General features: G+C 32.4%; 2 protein-coding genes across 3 annotated transcripts; one reads left to right on the top strand and one right to left on the bottom strand.

Annotated features, from left to right (window-relative positions):
* Positions 1 to 703: 703 nt before the first annotated feature.
* On the bottom strand, positions 704 to 7,703 carry LOC108340917 (uncharacterized). Its single transcript, XM_017578483.2, has 11 exons — positions 7,335 to 7,703; positions 5,726 to 5,890; positions 5,524 to 5,642; positions 4,246 to 4,320; positions 3,575 to 3,668; positions 3,407 to 3,466; positions 2,531 to 2,596; positions 2,346 to 2,444; positions 1,644 to 1,688; positions 1,138 to 1,240; positions 704 to 1,019 (listed from the first exon to the last, which is right to left on the bottom strand). The coding sequence occupies exons 1-11, from the start codon at positions 7,455 to 7,457 to the stop codon at positions 949 to 951; spliced, it is 1,020 nt and encodes a 339-aa protein (XP_017433972.1). The 5' UTR covers positions 7,458 to 7,703; the 3' UTR covers positions 704 to 948.
* Positions 7,704 to 9,511: 1,808 nt separating this feature from the next.
* Positions 9,512 to 15,513, top strand: LOC108343411 (F-box/LRR-repeat protein 4). Of its 2 annotated transcripts, none has more exons than XM_017581681.2 (8): positions 9,512 to 9,955; positions 10,051 to 10,293; positions 11,026 to 11,432; positions 12,078 to 12,263; positions 13,348 to 13,540; positions 14,465 to 14,541; positions 14,682 to 14,832; positions 14,951 to 15,513. In XM_017581681.2, the coding sequence occupies exons 1-8, from the start codon at positions 9,689 to 9,691 to the stop codon at positions 15,245 to 15,247; spliced, it is 1,821 nt and encodes a 606-aa protein (XP_017437170.1). In that variant the 5' UTR covers positions 9,512 to 9,688; the 3' UTR covers positions 15,248 to 15,513. The 2 variants fall into 2 exon arrangements, with proteins under 2 accessions (XP_017437170.1, XP_017437169.1); XM_017581680.2 differs by having other exon boundaries at positions 9,513 to 9,955; positions 10,048 to 10,293.
* Positions 15,514 to 23,964: the final 8,451 nt, after the last annotated feature.

The following is a 23,964-nucleotide window of genomic DNA, read 5'->3' as shown; positions in this document are numbered from 1 at the left end:
AATTATATAATATGTTGATTATTTTATTGTTTTATAAAAAAGACTAAATATATCTGAGAATTTTATATAACCAATGAATCAAGATAAGAACGATAGTTTAGGTTGTTAGTAATTCGACAATTGTATTTCTTAAACGAAGTTTGGAATAAGGATGGAAATTAGTGAAGTTGAACCTAACTATTAAAGTTTGCATTTGATTTATATAAAAGAAAATCATAGTTCAACTTTGACTCGTTTAATCAATTGAATTTAATTAAAAATTCGATTTTGGCTTACTAAAAATACTAGAAATTAAATATCATAGCTTGTCATGACTTAAATAATTTTGCTTCTATGAAAAAAAATCATAAATTATTTTTCAACTATCAATGTAGTATCTAAACATTTTGTTAATCTACTAATAGAAAACATATATAACCTTTTTTTTAGAAAAACAATTCGTATATTTTAAAAAATGGTTTTTGACAAATGTAACTTCCTAAGATTTTAATAAAACCTAAACCATATGTTTTTTATTATAAACTTTTTAAGTCTAGGGTTCAATTTTCATTTAAAGGATGACTTTATTAAAGAAATCACCGACCCAACGGGAAATATACTATACCTCATTATAGAAAAAAATAATTCATTCCATAAAAGCTTTTTAGATTTTGTAAAAAGAACCGAAAATGAGAAGAATATAAACCAATCAGCAAAAATTACATGAATCAAAGCCAATGGCATCTTCACCAAATAACTATACCAGCATCAAGGTTCCATAATTTTGATTCAGCTTGTATTACAAACACGTTTTTGGTATCTCTTACACATAAGAACTCACGGACTTTTCAGCAGAAAAGTTGCTTACAAACAGCAGCACGAAACCTTTACATCAAATTAGCTTTGGATATACACGTCACAAAAAGACTTGTTACAAAATCACACACAGCTGCTGTAGGAAAATATAACTTAGCATGATAGCCTTTCAATTTCCTTGATGATAAACTCCTTTTCCTCCTCAAATTGCTCATCTTCCGAACCTGAAAAAGATGACAGAGGGGGGATACTGATTACATGCAAGAGAAACTGAATAGAAATTCAGGGGAACATTGTGTAATCATAGGTTTCAAATCAAGCAGTTACTGAAAGTATTGTAACCTTTTCCTGGGGACAGATTATGAAGCAATTCTAGTAGTTTTTCCTGGTTCTTCGCCAAAATAAGTTTTACTTCTCGAGGCTTATGGGGATTAGCAACGAAAACCTGGATTAACATGTAAGAAATATAAAACAAATATAGATGATCATCTACACAACAAAATGTGATGCTGTAGGGGATATATTTCTTCAGAAAAAAGAAAATAAAAACCCTTGAAATCAAAAGTATAGATGTCTAGAAATTAAAACATGTTAAAAAAAGTGCCTGAAGAAGTCTTCGGGAACTTTCTGCATATTACCAACTTATGATGAGGAGATTTATTCTACCTCAAATATTGGAAAGAGATTTATGTTAGAATGTCTTTACCCTAAAAGCAGGTTTTGTTATAGAAATTTTCAACGCTACACAGATGTATATTAGGAGGCCTAATCTGGTTTTGATTCCTTTCATACATCCACAAAGGAAACCTCTTTATATACAACTTAAAAGCATGAAGAGGATATTTCACCTTGAAAATGTGGAAGGCTGATATCTGAATGTTTTTACTTGAATCCTGTCCAACCCAAAATGTGGCAAATAAACAGTTAGCAGAAGATACAAATATAAGGGAAAAACAAAATCATTGATGTGCTCCATTTAGTCCCTTTTTCTCACTGAAGCCTTTTATTGGTCTTCTCACATGAACCAAACCACCTATGGAAAATATTTAGCACTTTCTTCTAAATAGGTGTTAGTTCAACATTCTCTTGGATGCATTCTTATCTGCATTAGCCTCACCTTTTTAATTTTATAGGCACTCCATTGCCAAACATTCATTACATCCATAAGCCCTGATATTTGTGATCTCTGGTGGTAGTGGTGTACTGGTGTCTATCTTAATTTTCACACTAATATAATATTACATATAACCAAATTGGAAGTAAGGAAATTATATGCAATAGTAGTTATATAAAACATAAAACAGAACAAAGAGATCCTATAAATACAACAAAATATTCTTCATTATATGTGTCGATTACAGTTAACAGGGAAGCCAAGCTATACAACACTTCACAAAGACAAGGAATGTTCAGCTGTGCAAAGCATGCTGCATTTATCATGAATATCATAGCAAGTAAACACATTAATTGAGTGTCATGTGGGTATGCCCATTAGTCATGGGTAAAAAGTAGAATATCACACAACTACACAGGGTTATGAGAAGTTATACCCTCAATAATGTCATCATGACTTTCAAGTAACGAACTTCTAAGATGTACCGCTTCATTATCTGAGAATTAGGAGATTCCAAAAGAAAATCCGAAAGAAGCTAAAACCCAAAGAAATTTAATTGTTAAAATAAAAAATAAAAATATGATCAGGAAACAAAAACATTAAAGTGTTGCAAGAACAAACCTTCAAAGACTGCCTCCTCGTGACATAATTAGGAGATGTCAAAAGTCTCTCGTATAGATCAAAAAACTGGGAACATAAAGTCCTATTAGGAAAGTTCAAATGTAATATGGGAGATAAAGTCCAATTTGCAATATGCACCATAGGCATATTCAAATACGAGGATACAAGCACCTAACTATCATAAAAGTTAGGTTGATTTTATTTTCTTAGAGATTTGACCTCGTGGGTATAAATATCATACGAACACAATTAGGGATGGCAAAAAAATTCGCGCCCGCGAATATCTGCGGATAAAATCCGCGACGGTTAGTTGGTATCCGCGGATATTTACTACCTGCGGGTTGCGGGTAACGGGTTTTTTAATACCCGCTTATAAACGGATCGGGTGCGGATATTATACTATCAGTACCCGCGGATATCCGCTACCCACAAAAAATAAAAATAAAAATTTAATTTATATTTTTCTAAGTTAAATTTAATTAAAATTAACATTAATTTATATTTTATAAGGTTAAATATAATTAAAATTAAATTTTAATTTATATTTAATTTAATATATTATATTTTATATATTTTTTGTAATTTTATTTAAGTTTTATTATAATATTTTATAAAAATATATTTTTTTAAATATTTACGGGTATCCGCGGGTATCCACGGATATCCACGGGTATCCGCGAGTTTTAAAATATCTGCGGGTAATTTTTAAGCGGGTATCCGTGCGGATAGCGGGTCAGATAGCGGATGAATTTTTTTTTGTCGGATCGGGTTGCAGATAGGCACTATCCGTGTCCGACCCCGACCCGTTGCAATCCCTAGACACAATGATAGTGAGCTGTCAAAAATTCAGATAAATATGTCAAGGATGAAACAAACCTCATCATAGTGAGCTGTCAAAAATTCAGAGACCACATTTACATGCTTAGTGAGAAGATCCTGCAAAAGCATACCCATAGGGAAGTGTGAGGAAGTGTCATGTAGAGTTTTACAATCATTAGTAAGACAAATAAAGGGAATTAAAATGGGGGACGATTCTGTTCTTACCTTAAAGGTAGAAAATGCATCAGATGCAACATCAAAGTTAGGCAACTCTACAAATTTAAAGAACAACACAAAACTAGCAGATTCCAATATGTACCTGAAAAACACTCAAAAAATACACAAAGTTAAAACAGTGTGATTTCATTGACTATAACACAAACATCAGACTCAAAATACACATTGATAGTGAAAATCAACTGTTAATTTTCACTTATAAAACAATTTAATCCCCTACTATTTTAACAGTTGAATTTCATCATCCTCATGCCCAAACTCAATAAATTATCCCATTGTTGTAATCTCCTTAATAAAGTAATGTACGTATGGAATTACAAACCACAGAAACCCATGGTGATGTTGGAGGAAGGAATAACAATTAACTAGAATGTCAGCTCTAATCAAGCACATTCAAACAATGTAGTTATGCCAACCTATTGCACTATACTTATTGTGATGATGCAGAAAAAATTATGTTTTCCTTCTTACAATATAAAAAACATGTCATTCATTGCACTTTTTTTAAGCCCATTAAAGCAATCCTCTAATGCAAATGTAGATCAAAATCTCGGCATGATCAATCTTAGCACGCAATAAACATAAAGATATCAGAGATGAAAAATGAGAAGAAGAAAATTAGGAAGAAGACTAAACAATGACAGCCCAAGATATCTTACCTTGCAAGTGATGGAAATTTGATGCACTCCCGCAACATTATGCCACAGCTCAAGGCAATATCTTTGTTATCATAGCTGCTTGGAAACAGATATAGAGATGTTTTGAGCAATGCGTTTATATTTATCACATTTGAGCTGATTGATCACATACAAATATACAATTGTTCAATTATAGGCCAGTGAAACTAAATGTGTTTCAGATTTCTGCAAGATAGCTCAAAAGATTTGCTTGACACTGTAATTTATTTCTAAAAGAACTCATTTTACATTTATCAAATTAGAAAGTTGTAAGAAAAATTGTTTGTTTAATGAAAAGGGAAACAAAACACAGAATACCTGACATGTTATGTCACAATTGAGAAATCTTCTAATGGATAATTTGATCAAAGCATATGATTAAGAGAGAATAAATTATGCAAAAAATCAGAAGTAGGTTGTATCTGCTTTTGCCCAAATTCATTCTCACGAAGGATTTTGTAAACAAAAAGTGAAAACATTTAACAACTCTTTTAAAAGGAAATGGAAAACCAACCTTGGGCATATCAAAGTGATTGTGGGATTCCAATAAAATTTGTTTTATCATTGGTTTCACATCTAAGGAAATTGAGGTTCAGTTCTGTACTCCAAATTTAGAGAAAATATCATTTGGAAAAGTTTTCATAGAAGAAATACATTTACTAAGGTACCGATGTTAAAATTACAATAATGCAGTAAATTGCCAACTAACACAAACTGTGACCTTAGTTGATATTTACTTATATGTATATGCTTGTGTTATATAAAAAATATAAAAATTTCCAAATAGTTCCATCTTGCTGTAGTGTTTTTGGGACAGTTGTTGGACACCAATACCCAAGGTTTGAAACACTATGATAAACTCTATATCTAAAAATATTAGATGTGTAATATTATAAATTTCTCAGAATGAACTGCTCATAGAATCTCCCATGACTGTAGGCAATTATTTTCAACTCTACAAAACGTGTAATAATTTTATGGCATAAACTGCAAGATAGAGTAGCTTCATTTTTTGTGATATTAGTTTCACCACCTAAAATAATTTTCAAATGTTAGCCTTCTGCAACTTTTTCCACAATCATATCTTTGAAAAAAAAATCAAATTCTCTTCATTTCAATTGGGCTTAGAGCATCACTCTCGTCTTCCATCATGAATACAACTAGAAAAGGTGACCTTCACATTTGAAACAAGTGAGAAGGAATGGAACAAAAAGCAGTGCATGCTTGGCAGGGAAAAAGGTGCACCAGTAAAAAACTTACCATACAACAAGAAAGTCTAGTAACTCGGCATGTTGTTCAATGTATTCTACACAGCAAGAATTGGACTCAACTTTATGTTTCAATAATATTGACCAACAGTGGACTAAATCCTTTCTGGCCTGTATCAAAATTCACACACCAATGATGAGCAACGAGTTAAGACAACTGCAGACATTAGAGCTTGGAATCGATCTGAACTTACTTCCCATCCTAGTATAGGCAGCTTGTGTATTAGAAGAGTAAGGACGTCCTCCTTGCAGATTTCATCCACTAACTGTGAAACCTGATCCAAATTTGGTTCTGACTCTCCATCTCCAGAAAGCATCGTTCTCATTGTTGCAAAATTCTTTTCAACTTCCTCTAAAGCCTACAATGAAGCATGAAAGGCATCCGTAATCAATAACCACTAACAGTAACTGCAACTAAAAGAAAGGCTTGACAAATCTGGAGCAATTTCTTTCTTCATTTTGCTTCTCTCAAGAAAAAATACCAACCTCAAATGGGAAGAATTTGAAGCATGTATAAGATAAAAGAAACGTAGAGTGTGAACACAATCCTCTTAGATGATTAAAAGTTCAAAAATCAGATTGTAACACGAAATGTCTTTTTTTACTTTGAATATTAACCTTGCTTATTTTGTTTATGCTATATCACTCATGAGGGTGTTGAATGTGCATGTTTATATTATTCAATCATTATATGTACCATTAGCAGACAAACCTAATGCCTGTAGCTTCTTTTACTTTCTGAGCAGTTTTCAATTATTGTAGTTCAACAAATGTGTGTATTTTCAACAGACACTGCTCCCTCCCAGTAAAATACTGACACATTAATTTGAGCCTCATGCACCCTTAAGGCTCAAGGTCGTTGACTTAAATAGCTGTTATACCATAATGCTATAATGTGGCATTTTTTTATTCCTCCACCACAGGCAATTTGTGAAGGGAGGCTGCAATAGCCTGTTTATGTGATGGACTTTTGACCTCCTTTCCTCTACCATTGATAACTTTTTTTTAAGGCTGAAAGGCTTTTTGCCTCCAGGTTAGATACCAATTCCATCAGTGAACAACTTGTGGGCCTATGTTATCACTGTTTGTTAATGCCGACTGATTAAAAATTGGCTATCAAACGACTTGGAAATTAGGCCTTAGAGGAGACAATAAATGGTCGCGCGAACAATGTTGTAACAGCTCCCCACGTGAATGACTTACCTCTGAAAGGAACCCGAGGGACAGACAATACAATTGTGAATGAACTTCCAATAGACAATCTTCAGAGTGCGAGAGAGTTCCAAAGGTTTCACATGACTGAAGCAGACAACATAACCCATGTGGACGCAGAAAGACCTTGTATACACTGACAATTTGTGTATCAACAAAACAGGAGGAGGAAATGAGCCAATTTCCATCAGGAAAACTTTCATGACTTAGAAAAAGAGTGCCCCCCCTCCATTAGGGAAAACACATAAACATGCTTAAAAGAATTGATCACTTGTAAGTTGGAGTCTCTTCTGCAAAGTACAATTCCGTCACAATTGTTCCTAGAACAAAACCACTCATGTAACAGGTTACATACACAAATGACTAGTTTTCATGTAAAAGGTAATATTTTTTTAAAGCACAAAAACACGCTACACAATTTGCCGAAGCTGTTATGAGAATTGTAAGACCTGCCCACGATTCAAGAGCGGAAATTTAAGCGAGAAAGCAAAGACCCAGATAGAGCATTGAAACCATGGATCAAAAGGGTGGTAATTACGCGAGTGAATCTAACGTGGGGCGAGTAGGTGAGGAAGAAATCGAGAACCTTACCTTTTCAAGGGCTTTAACTTCACTGACGGTTTTGGTATCTAGGGCCACGAGGCTCTCCTTGATGGACTTAGCCACCTCCTGCGGTGTTTTAGGCCTCAAAGCCTTGAAAAACGAGAACGACATGATGATCGATGATCCTTTCTCTCTCTGTCGCCGTTGATGTGGGGATGATAAAGAAAATGCTGCTGCTGACGCAGTGTTTCCTCTTCTTCCTTTGAACCTTCTTCTGTTTTCGATTTCAACAACTCATCATCGTCATCATGATTTATGAGTCACCATCACCAACAATACGGAACCCGATCATAGAGCGAAAGAATCTTAGTGCCAGGGTTATTTCTCTTTTCTTATTTTTCCTACCCAAACAAAATTATAAAGCTTTTTTTAGCGTCCAAACCCAAATCCTAGAAAATAATTTGATAAAAAAATTATAACAATAATATTAAATATTAAATCAATATAAATTTTGAAGCTTTATCCTCGTTGACAAAGTTCAAAAGTTTTCAGACCTTGGCTTCTAATATTAATTTTTTTTTAGCCATAAAAAACAAATTCATATTTTTTGTTCTTTGTTTATTATCCATGTGGTTTGTGGAGTGGAGGTGATCCAATGGACTACTGTCCCTCCAAAATTAAGCTTTTGGCGCTCTAATACTAAATCCATCAATTATACCCTTTATTTTTCAACTAATTGGATTAAATCTAACTTCAAAAAACAAAATTAACTGTTTAGTGTTTCTCTATTTTTTTTTTATTACATTTAATCAAATTTGAACTCAGATTATCTTTTTATGAATTTAGAATGGATAAAAAAAATAATTAATTTGGAATAGAATAGAGTTACAAGTTTTATGTTCTTTTTTCAATCAAATTTGTAGTTTAGAAAAAAAGAATAATATATATAGAGAGAATAATTAATAATTTAATCAAAAGTTATATATATATATATATATATATATATATATATATATATATATATATATATATATATATATATATATATATATATATATATATATATATATATATATATATATATATATATATATATATATATATATATATATATATATATATATATATATATATATATATATATATCATATTTGGAAATAAAATTTATGAAAATTAGTATAGAATTGTATTGACGTGACAAATTAAAAAAATTTATTTCCAAATTTATTCTCATTTATCTTTAAATTCACTTAAATAAATAACAAAAAATTTTATTTTTAAATTTTTTCAAATTCCCTCAAATTTACTTCCTCAAGTTCATTCAAAAGAACAAGACTTTAGGGAGGAATTGAGATCATGATTCTTGTTATCATTCCTTAATTTGTCATTATTATGTTTTTTCAACTGATTTTTGTACAACACGTAGTTTCAATTAAAAAAAAACAAACACAATTAAAACACTAATAACTTGTATCAGATCTTAGAAGAATATTTTATACGGTCAAGATTAATATACAAATCTTTTAAGAGTACTAAATAAATAAAACACATTAAATTTAACTAAAATATTTTTATTTATATAGTAATATATAAATAAACAAAAAGAAAATTTGGGTGAAAACTCCTATCTATATCTACACAGAGCTCCGCTACCGATCATAACAGCAAAATCTTTTAGTCAAAATGATTAATTCTCGTGTTATAGTCATATTATCACAAATACTCGACTTTATATCCTAAAGATACGTAAATTAAACTAAAAAACTCTACACTTATTATAATCTTCTCAAATATAATTTGTTTGAGAATCTTTCAACTTAAATTTATAAATTTAAAATACATAATCAACAATATAATTCAAATTAAATATAAAAAGTAAGAAGACATTTAACAACGAGAGCAATGAAATCTATGTCATCAATGAAAGGATTCTCCTTTTTCTAGTATATATAGTTTTGTTAGCATCATTTTTTGAAAAATTAAACACTTATTTATAAATAAAAAAGATACACAATAAAACACTATTTTATTTATGATAACAAAATTATAAAAATAATTTAATTTTAAAATTATTTTGATAAAGGTTATTTTATAATTTAATAATTATTGCAAATTAAAATGGCAAGTAAAGAAGTAAAAAGAGGCTTTAGTAATATAACGGATGATAGTGATAAATATCTTCTTTGGACACTGAAAATTATAATTTAACAGTGAAATGCGGTTTTGATGAATAAGGAAGGAGAAGATAACAGAAAAAGAAAAATTGGAAAGGAAGAGAAAAACAAGGGTTAAAATGTCACCCACAGAAAAGGAAAGGCCATAACCATATCAAAACCATAAGGAACGCAATTGGATCTGCTATTCGGATTCTGCAACCTCTACAATCTGAATAATCGAATTCGATGCGAGGCCACAATTGGATCAACACCCTGCTGCCGGACGAGTTACTCATCGAGATCTTCCGCCGCCTCGACTCGAAGTCCAGTCGCGACGCGTGTTCCCTCGTCTGCACGCGCTGGCTCCGTCTCGAGCGCCTCACACGCGCCGCCATCCGAATCGGCGCCTCCGGCTCCCCGGACCTTTTCATTCACCTCCTCGCTGCACGTTTCTCCAACGTCACCACCGTCCACATCGACGAGCGACTCTCCGTTTCGATCCCTACTCACTTTGTCCGTCATATTCCTTCCTCACTTCGTTCCCAACGTCTCCCTTCTCTAATCCTAATTTTCCTTTCTCTGATTCTTTTTATTTACTTTTTTAGCAGGGAAGAAGACGCGCGAGCGAGAATTCCGCGGTGAAGCTGCATTATGTGGCTGATAAATACGGCTCTTCCTCTGACCAGAGCGAATTCGATTCGCTCTGTCTGTCTGATTCTGGATTGTCTGCTCTCGCCGAAGGCTTTCCCAAACTCGAGAAGCTTAGGTTAATCTGGTGTTCTAACGTCACCAGCGAGGGTTTGTCATCGCTAGCGAGAAAATGCATTTCTTTGAAGTCCTTGGATTTGCAGGTATTTATTTACTTTTTTTTTGTGTCCTCTAGCTGATTGGATTTTCGTTTGCGGTTTAAACTGTTTTGTCGTGCTTACGTACACTGTTTGTATTTATTTATTTTTTTGCAATGTTTTATTTACTCAGTCTGCACTTATAGTATTGCCTTAGCCTTGTTATGAGTATTCAGTTGCTTTGAAATGAATGTTTAGAGCTTGGTTGGATACTTAGTTAGATGTGTTTTAAAGACCTCCTCTATGGGAAAGAAGAGCTGTTGAGAAGTTTGTTTTACAGAAAAAGAAAAAAAAACTTATTATTTCTGGTGGAGAAGCTCTCAGAAGCGCTTTTATCCAAACAGGCCCATGGCTAAGTTTGGCTCACCGTTTGGCTGCTTCAACTAGGGTAAATTTGGCTTGTGATATGCTTGTAAGGGCGACTGCCCACATATTTGTCTCGAAACCAAGTCTCAATTGAAAGTAATATCAAGGTTGATAAATGAAATACATTCAAATATGCTGTAAGTTCCTGTATTATCTTGAGACTGGAAGGAAAATCTAATATACTTTTTCTTTTTATTGAAGCCAGTGGGTTAAAGTTAATTTCTTGTGAAGCATTGCAATTGGAGATACCAACGCCCTTTTTTTCCTTTTTGTGCATCATTCTCCTTGTCACTATATTAATATGTACAACTATGAGTAGTTTGGCGTGAGCGATGCACACTCGTTATTTTAACTCACGATATTTTCCTTTAGGGTTGTTATGTTGGAGATCAAGGTTTGGCTGCTATTGGACAGTGTTGCAAGCAACTTGAAGATTTGAATCTGCGTTTCTGTGAAGGATTGAGTGACACGGGTTTGGTTGAATTAGCATTGGGTGTGGGAAATTCGTTAAAATCTATTAGAGTGGCAGCTTGTGCGAAAATAACTGACATTTCAATGGAAGCTGTGGGATTACACTGCAGATCTCTAGAGACCTTGTCATTGGACTCTGAGTTCATCCATAATAAAGGGCTGCTTGCTGTGATTAGAGGATGTCCACATTTAAAAGTTTTAAAGCTACAATGTATTAATCTAACAGATGATGCTTTGAAAGTTGTGGGAGTTAGTTGTTTGTCTTTGGAGATGTTGGCTCTATACAGTTTTCAGAGATTTACTGATAAGTGAGTTTCTTTATAATCATTGCTTTACAGGATTTGCTTCATCTGACTGTGGTAGAATTCACAAAAAAATCACATTTACTGAGCACAACACGTGTTGAATATTTCTTTCTTGTGTTAAGACTTGATCAACTATTTGCGGATTTGATTAGTGGTTTGTCTTTGGAGTTATTGGCTCAACATAGTTTTCCTAGATTTACTAATAAGTTAGCTGTTTTCTCATCATTGCTTTTTAAGGATCTGCTTGCTTTGACTATGGCTAAAATTACAAAAAAGACACATGCAACAGGCTTAGTGCAAATTGCATATATCTTTCTTGCGCAACAACTTTACCAACCATTTTTTGAGTTGATCAATTCAAAAGAGCCATTGAAACAATTTTTTATGGTTTTTCTTTTTAAATTATATTTTTTATTAAGATAATGTTGTCATTTGATCCGTGTTGCCAAACTCATAGTGGGGTGAGACTTGGTTGCTTTTGTAATTCTTTTTACTTTTCCTTTTACATGACCCTTATGATAGTATGAACCGCAAACTTTCAATCTTTTTCCTTGCCTCTAATTTGTAATTTTGGGTTCTGATATTAATTCTTTCATTTTTTGTTGTGTAGTTAGTAATACTTTTTCTTTTTACAATGTCTATATTCAGGGGTTTGTATGCTATTGGGGAAGGATGTAAGAAGTTAAAGAACTTGACTTTAAGTGATTGCTATTTCCTAAGTGATAAGGGTTTGGAAGCAATTGCTACTGGCTGCAAGGAACTCACTCATCTTGAAGTGAATGGATGCCACAATATTGGAACTTTGGGACTAGAATCTGTGGGAAAATCTTGCCAGTACGTTTTTTTCACTAATCTAAGTTCCCTAAAATGTTATAGATGTGTGTACTATAACTCTTGTGTGCAGCAAACTCCACATCGAATAATCAGCACAGGGAGTTGGGAAAATGTTTTAGGACGAAGAAAGTCATTGAATTTTATATTTCTATTCAACGTTTGTAGTTGTAGTTAATTAATCTTGTGGTCTGTTGGTTGTTCTTGCATGATTTTTTTTTATTTTATGCGTGCGTGTGTAAGTGTATATGCATATATTCTTGTCAACCTAAGTTGCTGTACAAAACATTCTTAAAATCTGAGAAGTTTTCCCAGTGTAAGCTACAAAAGCAAGAAATGTACTATCACACAAATTTACCGCTTGCAGTGAATAGGAGATACTGCTTCTATTGACATTGTTGTGTGTTTATGTGTGCATGCTGGAGCCGTCTTAAAAATTTTAGAGGTCCTGTTCTAATCGTGAAAATTTGGCTCCTCTATTCCAATATTTAAAAATAAATGCACAATTTAATATCTCTAAATATTATAATATGATTGCTTTTTTACAAAATAATGCACAAAAAATTCATACTACATTTTTACTGATAAATACAAATAAAAACAAAAGACTAGTGCAAATTTGTGGACTTATAAAATCTGGAGGTCCTCAATAATTGAAGGTCTTGTGCAATGGATCTGCTTGCATAGATTGTTCTACAGGCCTGCTGCATGCATGGATTGCAACCTACTTTGTTGTACGCACAGTCTTAAAAACTAACCGAAGTAGCATTAAATAATAAACTGCATTCCTAAGCCTCTCTTTCCCCTCATCTTTGACTGGTATGTGTAGCTTTTTAATTTAAAATTATTCTCTAAGATAAAACTTAAATCACTTGTTATAAGCTTTAAGTTCGAATTAGCCTTTTTTAAGTAAATGAAGAAACGAGACCAAACTTAGCCTAAATTTGGCAAATATATACATGCTATGATCCTGTATTTGAATATTAGCTTATGATATTGACAAATATTTGATGACCGGATTTCGTAAGTCTTGAAAATTTCCCTCTTCTTTCATCTCTGAGGCTAATCTCTACTTTCTACTGCACAGGCATCTCTCAGAATTAGCATTACTTTACTGCCAAAGAATTGGTGATGCTGGCCTTCTCCAGATTGGACAGGGGTGCAAATACTTGCAAGCGCTGCACTTGGTAGATTGCTCAAGTATTGGAGATGAAGCCATGTGTGGGATAGCCAGTGGCTGCAAGAATCTAAAGAAACTTCATATCCGTCGCTGTTATGAGGTACTGCATTTATGTTGGTTTTCTGCACTAAAATGCCATTCTGTACGTGTAATTTTAATTTTAGCATAAATTGATTTTATTGTTATTTTTCTTTTGTATTTTTGTTTTGGATATCTCACTCACTTTCGAAATTCTGTACCTTGTAACCTAGGATAATTACTGAGTCATTTGAAGCATACATTACGCATGCTTCTTCTAGAACTTTGTCCTTCTTATAATATTTAAAATTTAAAAATATTTTTTGTTCTCTTCAGGAAATTACATTCGAAAGTAATTTTATCTTTAGTCATTAACACAATCGAAACAAAACTTGTTCTTACATTTAGTCAAACATTTCCGTATACAAAACTTGGTATTTTAAAGTCAAAACCAATTAATTCTTCACAAGATATCTCAACTAGCTATCTCTTTATCCCCCCTGTCTCGATTTAATTAAAACAAGGTAAAAGAGGAATTTCTTTTGTTGCTCTGCTCACTTCCTTTTGTGGTGCTTTCTTCAAGGTTCCTTGATAATTTGACGACCACTGATTGAACGATTTCTAAGCAGCAATCTTATAGAGTATTTTCATTATGCCCTTTTAATAATGAGCATACCAATTTTTCAATTTAGTTGTGTTTGAGTGCCTTACCATTTTAAGCAACGCTGCACCTTGTTATTTTGACTTTTAGTATAGTATGACACTATTTACTTGCTACACGAACTCTAGCCCCCTCATCCCCCGCAGACTATAATATGGCACACCTTGTGAATGATGTAGAAGTATATGAAAGTGGTGTAATACTTGCATTACATGAATGTCTATTATATGTCCAGGGTAAAGCAATAAGCCAATTGTTTTTACTGTTGACTCTATTTCTTTATAAGCTTTATGACATTTTCGTCCTTTCTCCTTGTGTTCCTTCTTTTTTCCCTTCATGTATTAGATTGGGAGCAAGGGGATCATTGCTGTGGGCGAGAACTGTAAGTTGCTAACAGATCTCAGCATTCGATTCTGTGATAGGTAAAACCTTAGTCACAGCTTTACTATTATCCCTCTAAGCAGAAATCTTCATGAATATTTATTCTACTATTTTGATGTTTGGGAATTTGTATTACATCTTTTCTTCTGTGTCTACCTTAACCACTTTCTTACATTACTAGGGTGGGTGATGCGGCCCTTGTTGCCATAGCTGAGGGCTGTTCCCTTCATTATCTTAATGTTAGTGGTTGCCATCAGATTGGAGATGCTGGAGTGGTAGCCATTGCAAGGGGGTGCCCTCAACTCTGTTACTTGGACGTGAGTGTATTACAGGTGTGTATTGATATCTCTCATTCTATACCTAAGGCAATGCAATAATTACTGGCAAACTATACGCTAAATAAGTCTTTCTACTTATTTGCCTTGCTTTTCTATTGCTCTATAACTGCAGAATTTGGGTGACATGGCTATGGTTGAAGTGGGAGAACACTGTCCATTGCTGAAAGAAATAGTACTCTCACACTGCCGACAAATAACAGATGTTGGGCTAGCCCATCTTGTAAAAAGTTGCAGAATGCTTGAGTCATGCCACATGGTTTATTGTTCAGGTATAACTTCAGTTGGTGTGGCCACCGTGGTTTCTAGCTGCCCCCACATAAGGAAGGTCCTTGTTGAGAAGTGGAAGGTTAGCCAACGTACAAAGCGCCGAGCTGGTTCAGTCATTTCCTATGTGTGTGTGGACCTTTAGACCTTCTTCCGTATCCATGCATATCATAGTAGGAGGCGTTTTTGTGAATGTATTTTCTTGTACATATGCTCATACAACAGTCACATTGGTGACTTCATAGGACACTGAAGATGTAGGAATTCATAGCCTTAGATAAACAAGTGATGCTTTTAGTAACTTCATTTATGTGTGTGTGTGTGTATATAGTTGAAGAAATATCATGACTCTTTGTATTGTTTATTTCCAAAATAACAAGTTTAATCTAGATATATTTCTAGTTTTTGTAATTCTATTTCTTATAATTTTTTATGTCTTTAGTTTTTAAAATTCTCTCTTGCAGTTTTAATTCTTGTCTCCTTTCTGATGGCAATCATTTATTGAATGAAAAGCTAGAATTTCTACTCTACTTTCTACATGTTAAATTGATTGGATCAATTTAAACTTTATTGTACTAAAAATTCATCTCAATAGAACATCGTTTTCATTTGAACTAAAAATAATGTCACTATCTCACCTTCAAAACATCTTATCAATTAGAATTATGAAATTGTATTTCTTTTTCATTTAATTTCTGACTTAAAAACCTTTAAAATCATTCCATATAGCAAATCTAATACTCTATCATAAACTTTAAATGATAAAATGAAAATTTAAGAATTTCTAAGTAAGAAAAATTGATGAAAGGGTGAAATTTGAAAATTTTGAAGAAAATAAAAGTATAGACTCAAGAAGTTAGTAACCAATATCTCACATAAATCAAATTACACTAACCATGAATATTATTAAATATTTAATTTTAAGGCATCACGCAATATTATTTATTAATAATCGCCACATTATATATACACATATTCCTAAAATATTTAGAGGATGAGATTCAAAAAGAGAACTGGATTAAACCTTTTGGGTGAGCTCATCCCTACAGCCAATCTTGTGTTATTTGATATCATCAATTACATTCCATATCTCAATTCTATCCTCCAAAACCCCAACAATTCTAAGATTTATTAGAGTTATTATACGATGTGTTGTCATAGAAGAAGAACATGAAAGTTTGGGGCTAAATAATAAAAAAAAAATCTGTCTTCTTGAACATGGAATATGCTTCTTTTGAAAACCAGTAGTTGCAATCTTGCATGTTTAATAGAGACGAAAGTTGTGAAAGTTTAGACACATATAAAATGCAACCTAATGAGTATGGCAACCTAACCTGAATAGTTATATTGATACATCCATTAATTGTAAACTGAGTGAGTGACCCCAGTAGGATACAAACATTATTCACGTCACGTTGTGTATAACTAATATACTCATAAGATATCAACTTTATAGCACTTTTATAATATCCATATCTATATTCAAATTCACTCCTGTCCTAATCTTCGTATCAATCCTTACAGACACCTCTAAACAATTCTTAATCCAAACACTGATATATGTTGTTGCTATCATCTACCTTATTAATTACTTTTATTTATCTTTTTGTTCAGACATACAGAATCTCAGCAGAGAAAAGTTCTCAGCAAAAGGTCATGCCATTCATTTTGAGACATCTATCAACTAAAGGACTAAATACTTATTAATAAGTTTAAATATTATCTTTTATAAAATTTATATAAAATCTCCGAAAAAATTAATGCTTCAAAACAAACAAAATCAAATAAATAAATGAGAGTTTGGGTTATGATTTCAATTTACGATATCTAATTCATATTATGCGCATGCCAAGCTAAAACAAACCTAGGCGGCTACTTCTTTTCTACATTAAAAATTGAAAGGATAAGATGATGGTATGTATAGGTACTCTAATTTTGCAATATAATATAAAACATAGGAGGGGTAGATATTATTAACAATGTTCTTAAGACCTTTTCAATGTCCAAGAGATTTAGCGTTGTGTGAAACCTAGAAATTAAGGATGTTCGGAATAAGTTGGAGTGAGGAATGAACAAAGTTGAATAGATAAACATATGATAGTTTGGAGCATAGGGAACATGATGACCATCCAAACATGCCTCAACCCATCACATCATCAATTGCTTCAGATCATTCAAACAGATACCAAATTTCGTATTTTAAATAAGAATAATATTATTTTGATACATTTAAAATTTTTACTTTCACTTAATATTATTTTTTTAAAATATATAAAAGTTTATTTTTTATGACTATTTTATTCTTTCAATAACTGTCACAACCATTTTTTTTAATTAATTATTGTTTTTAATAATTTCATTTGTTCTTTAGCTGTATCATAAATGTTTTATATTTATCAGCAATTCAGCATTGTATGTTGCATTTTCCGTAAAATTAGGATTTAATTTATTTCACATACTTATACCACCGTTAGAGAATTTATTACCTGATTTAACCCATGACAGACAAACCTTTCTTTTTTAATATTCATATAAAATAAATTATAAATTAAAATTAATTTGTAGAAACATTTGTTTTACTTTTTCACTTTTTTTAGAATAGTATAATTTAACAGTTGGAATGACAACATGTTTATGTCAGCACTTGGTCAGATTCCACAGATAGTAGTAGTTGGGTATTCATAAGCTGGTTAAACAGTAGTAAATGATAAGTTAATTAATTAGAACTAGGTTTATATTTAATTAAAGATTATTTATTAAGATTGAGAGTTAATGCTGAAGAACTTTCTTGCAGGAAGCAAAATAGCTAGATTTGGAACAAAAATGGCTATTATTGTCTCCAAACTTTGTGAGATTCTGTCATGATTGGGGAGGGTGATACAAGAACAAACCTACTTTTATACTATTTTAAGTATACATTCTTTTTTAGTTAAAATTGAATTTTAACTCACGCAATAATCTCACCACATTAAACTTGATCAACACTGATTATATAAAGTGAAACTCATTTTTTTAACTGAAAAACACTACCAAAAAAAGTTCTTAAAATACTGTAGCTATATTTTATCATTGAAAATATAAATATATATGATGGGAAATTTCTACTTAGGAATGAAAAATGAAAAAGTAATGGAAAAGCACTGTAACAGAGCTTGCAGATGTGATTGCTTTTGAATGAATCAAGTTAGCGATTAGAGAAATAGGAAAAAATGAGCAGAAGAATACAATGATTCGAACAATGCATGCTTGCAGAATGAAAACCAGATTCAGACGTCACAGTTGAAAGGCTAGTTATGGTTAAGTACAAACAAAATCTCACATAAGATAAAATAAGAGATGAAGATAAGTTTATATACATATAACATATTTTCATTATTAAGAAATTGATATCAAAAACAAATTTGTGAGGACTTGACTCAAAGCAGACAATATCTTATTACTGTGGATTAAAAGATCTTTTAACACACACTTAAAAGAGATGCTGTATTTGCATCTTCCATGTTATCTTTTTCTGTATTTGCATCTTTCATGTTATCTTTTTCATCAGGTAAACCAGAATATTATAGATCATTCTTCAAAATTTATGTTAAAAGTTGTTAAAATACCATCAATTTTCAGTCTTTCAAGCAATTACTTCGTCCAATTAAGTCTCTAAATAAATAGAATTATAGTAAATAGTCCTCTCTAAGCTTACAAGCATGTGACACAATCATTCTCCCTATATTTTTAGCACATGATTAAACCTTAAAAAGTGAAACTGTACGAACGTAGTCTTTGATAAAATCATTAGTAATTCAAATTAGTCTTTGTTAAAAACAAAATTTCAATTTTTTGCACGAATAAATATTTTTAGACAAATTTATAAATTTATTGTCTCTTAAAAGTTGAAGTCTTAAAATTGTGATCATATTTAATTGATGTTATTTTTTGGAAAGATAATGTAGTTAAAAAAAATGATTTTTTATGGATAATGATACTTAGACAATATTTTTTTGACAATATTTTAACATTGTTTACGTGTCATTTTATGATTGGTTCATATTGATGTTTATGATTATTATTATTAATTGTGTAGTAATTTTGGACCAATTACAGAATGACATGTAGATGATATTAAACTATTGTTAAAAAAATGTTGTCAAAGTATCATTATCTTTTTTTATGGAAAAATATTGTCAATGAATTCTTACGAAGACGTGAGTGAATGAATTTGAATAAGAAAAAATAGATGGCGCATGAAATTTAGTGAAGATAGTAGTACTATGGTGGTGCATTGAGTTGAAAGAGGGCATGATTGGGTAGGATTTCTTGCTGTACACCAAACTTGAATTGTAAAGTAGACGAATAAGACAGCTGACAGATAAGAGAGGATGAAGAAGGTGATGACGCAGCAGAATGATACTTGCAAGGAGCAATCAACAGAGATTCCAATTTTGCAAAACAGACACAAACATAGACATGCATTTGTTTTCAAAACCAAATAAGGGATTTGGTCTGGTTAAAGCACAAGAAGAATGATGTGTGGTGTATGGGAGCATGGGATCACACTATGCAGTACATCTCAATTTTGAGTCTATCGACAAGAAAATTTAATAAAAAAATACAATATTAATAAAATATGAGTCTAATCAGGTCAGAAATTAACACAAATTTATACTTAAAATCTAAAGACAATAAATTAATGTATTTTTTAACTTTATATATGATACTTTATTCTTTTCATTTCTATTCAAATGGGAGACTTAAATTTATACTTTAAATTCTAACCATTGCGCTATACATTCCAATGTATGTGCCAACCTTTTATCTCATACATTTTCTTATGCTCGAGGCCTCACATCAATATTAAAAACATCACAAGAATCGATTAAAATAGGTCTTGGATTGTGCATGCATATTTTATTTTAGCTGTGGGGGCACTTTCCATTTTCAAGAGATTGCCCACTTAAAAGTTCACGACATGTCTTGTTTGTTTCAAAAAATCTCAGCACCACCTCCTAGGAATGATTCCTGTGGGAACCATCCTGCACAAGAATCATCTTTCCTAGATTTTCATTTACTTCAAACATTTAATCACGCATTTGAATCAAAATACGAAAAAGAAAAACTCCAAACAACAACAGTATATCTGAAATTAAAATTATTACTAATCATGCACTTATCCTAAATTTTTGTTAAGCATGTTGATACAATCATCAAGATTCTACTTTGATCAGAACTCCTCATATATCATACTCTAACAATCAATTAACACCTGAGGTGGGGTATTATTAAAGAGTTAATACAATGTTATGCTCAAATTACTTACTTTATTCTATTGAGTATACTATTCATTTCCACACCAATCAAGCTGCAACCATTAGATTTCTTTTGAAAGAAAAATGAATGAAGGCTCCAACCAGTTTTGATGGTATATGAATATTACATGGGAAGCCTTTCCAAATTGAGTTGCAGCCTGGTGGGGTATTGATGAATGGGGAGTTTTGTGCGCATGGTACAGTGATGCTCATTAGTAGAGTGTTGTAAAAAAGAATTTGTAACAGCATTTTGATTTGTGGTTGTGTTCCAATTGGGTTCATGTATGCTGCAACTTGCGCATGCAAGCAAGTATGGCGGCTAAAGCCAGGTTGTTCCTGGGCAACTTATGGCATTGTCTTGCAGTTAAGGGCTGAGTGGGGACACCATGTCCCTGAAATCTCATTACCACTACAAACAAAGATGGACCTTGTTGTGCCATGAAGTTGGGACACATGTTTAGATTATGTGAAGCCTTGTGGGGTCATCCACGGTGGTTGTCTCGGGGGCACATATGGGACCAATCATGGGTTTGGAATGAATGAGGTGGAGGGTGAACAAGATGTGGCTTTCAGAAAGGTGACTATACTTTCAGTGGGACCAAACTTTAAGATTAAGATGGGTTTCAACTCCTAACTTTTTTATCTTTTTTCAAAAATCATCCTTCCCAACAATTCAATCTAGGATTTCGCTTCAGACTTCCCATGTCAAAAAGGTGGCAGACTACCTAGAGTTCTTCGACAAAACAAAAACAAAATTGAAAATGACAATGTTTATATTAAAATTTTAAGTGAGTCTAAAGTTTCACCTTAAATAAAAACAAGAAGAAAGTAGAGGATCACGAAGATCTATTAATCTATAGTTTTAAGATTTTAAATAAAAGATTATGTCAATCTCTTGTATAATTGGATTCAGGTTTTATTGATGTTATATATTTCGCATAAATTTTCTTCGTAGACCCACCAGAGTGTGTATAAAGGTAGATTATATAAAAGTTTTAAGTTTAAGTCCTAGTAAGTCTAAGTCACACGTTGGATAGAAAAGAGAAAATAAAGCGTTGTATAAGCTTGAATTAACCTATTCTTTAGGGTTTGAAATAGAAAGTGATATTAATTCTTTATATAGTTGGGCTCAGATGTTGTACTTTTTTTATGAACCTCCTATTTTTTAGACCCAATAGAGGTTATATGAAGGTTTTAAGTTTAACTTAATTCTTCCATTTGTAATTATAAACTATAAATTCGGCTTATATGATCTTCATCTAAGGAAGTGAAAACATACGGATTCTTGCAAGAACCAATGTCTGAGTTTGTGTGTGCGGTTGCGCGTGTGGCTGGTTGGTTTGCCTTGCGTGTGAGAGAACTTAAGCTTGTGAGATAGTGTTTTGGGTTTGGTAGTGCGCGTGCATCACAAAGAGGTGGATATTGAGCTCATTATGGTGGCTGCCAGCCACAACCATAAGATTTATTGATGACGACATACATTCTGCATCATTTCAACCCCTTAAAACTGAAAAAATTTGATTCTAACTCACAATTTTTCATCATTGCCTTTCCTCTGCTCAGAGTTTGTTTCTTTATTCACTCCCCTTTACACACTTTCTCTTGTATTGGTACTGTATGCTGGATTTTGCATACCTTTCTCTTTTCAATTTGAAAACTACATTCTACCTGTCTTTATACTACACCAGGGAGAAGCTTCTGTATTGTTGATTATGCTGAATTATTGTTACTGATATAATGTCTCCAATACTCGTAAATTGAAAGTCAAGGAGACCACCTATATGATGGAGAAGTTAGTTTTACATGTCGGCAGAGACAGGTTACCAAAACTTCCTCTAAAAGACCATGAAGCACTAATTACTTCCTTTTACTTCAAAATTACTGTTACTTCTATGTCAGACTAGTTAAACATTATGATCCAAGTCAACTTTTATGTCCCAACAAGTTACATGACAGTTATTATATACGATCTGGGGTTTGGTTAGAAAAATAAAATAGTAAACTGTCATTATATAAACTGTTGAGCTGTGTATACAAGTTAACTAGACGCAGAAATAAGCATCTGGGGGTGTTATATTTACCAAAATTATTTTGATGTTGAAAATATTCAACTTTGGTAGTAACGCAATGATGAATGTTATTTGGATGTTTTATGAACCAAGATTTTAAAACTAATCACTTTGGAGGATAAAGAGAATCGTTTTAAATTTTGATGCTGACACGTTTAACAAACAAGAGTGCATGCATGCTTTGTTAAACGCAGAAATGAAATTGTTAATTTAGAGAAAAATAATGATAATGCCACCTAGCTACATGAAACTGCATGAAGAATAAAAATGATGCTGGTGCTTTTCGTTTCATTCACGTACGGGGCTCCCCAATTCAAGGATATTTTCATTATTTACCTGACACGCCTGATTTCTTTTGTTTTTTTTTCATTTTGTTCCTCTGAAAAATAATAATTATTGTTATTCTAACGCCAAATATGGATGATATTTTGAGCACGTCAAGATTTTGGTTAATTAACACTTGCTATCCCAGCAATAGACAAAGATGTCTCCATCAACAGAGGTGTCTGCACTTTTCCATTATGCAGTGGCCATAATCTATATCAGAGTATGCTCATATCAAACAGAGTCCCAAGTGATTGGGTCTTTTACTTCTAATTTCACTTTTTGGTCACAAGATGTTCTGTTTACCCTGTTTTTAACTAGACCTCTAATCAAACCCCTCCATTAATTATCTCTAGAGAGCTCATAATTGTTGTTTAACAGAACAACAATACAACATCCAGCCCCGGTTTATGATTATTATGTCTCTGTTTTAATGGAATTATCATTGAAATAGTTAAGCTGAATGCCGAATTTTGACTCACCGAATCAAATTCCTTTCAATGAACAAGGTTTCAACTCTCTTACTAAATCTCCAGTTTCTGTCACTGTGAAAAGAAGTGTATGGTATGGTTTCAACACAATTATTTCTGCCATTTTTCATCATCAGTTCAACCAATCATTCTGGTCAAATTAGCCCCACTTATCTTTCAAACTTCAAATTCAATTAATTCTACTTTAAACTAAATTTTTAGTAGCAAGGCACGGAACCAACTTTGTATAGCAGAGTCCACATCGTACAAAATATTTTATGAAATGTTAAACCACGATAATCCACTGTTAAAGCATATAAAAACCGGATTAAGAATAATAATAATAACTGGTTAAACTAAAATATTTAAGAGTGGTAGTCAGTGTAACCATGTAATGCCATCAAATTTCTTAAAGATTTATCTGGAAAAGCAAATCTTTTAAAAACTTATTCTTTAAGAAGATTTGATGGTGGGAGTGAATCTTTAAATGTTTACCTGTGATTTGAAACTTACTTGTGTTAAGTTTTTTAATATTTTAATATTAATCATGTTTAATATAATCCAAGTATTATTAGGAGTTTAAGTAGAAGAGAAAACATGTAAAGGATGATGTTTGAGGTGTGTAAATATGTTATAGGAAAAGCAATAGTTGTATACGTAGGTAGATGTTTAGAAGAATGAAAGAGAGTGGTGGAAGCAATG

This window comes from Vigna angularis, chromosome 6 (genome assembly GCF_016808095.1).
Source record: "Vigna angularis cultivar LongXiaoDou No.4 chromosome 6, ASM1680809v1, whole genome shotgun sequence".
NCBI classification, from domain to species: Eukaryota; Viridiplantae; Streptophyta; class Magnoliopsida; order Fabales; family Fabaceae; genus Vigna; species Vigna angularis.
Note: the sequence above shows the minus strand (reverse complement) of the source record. Positions and strands in the feature narration are given on the sequence as shown.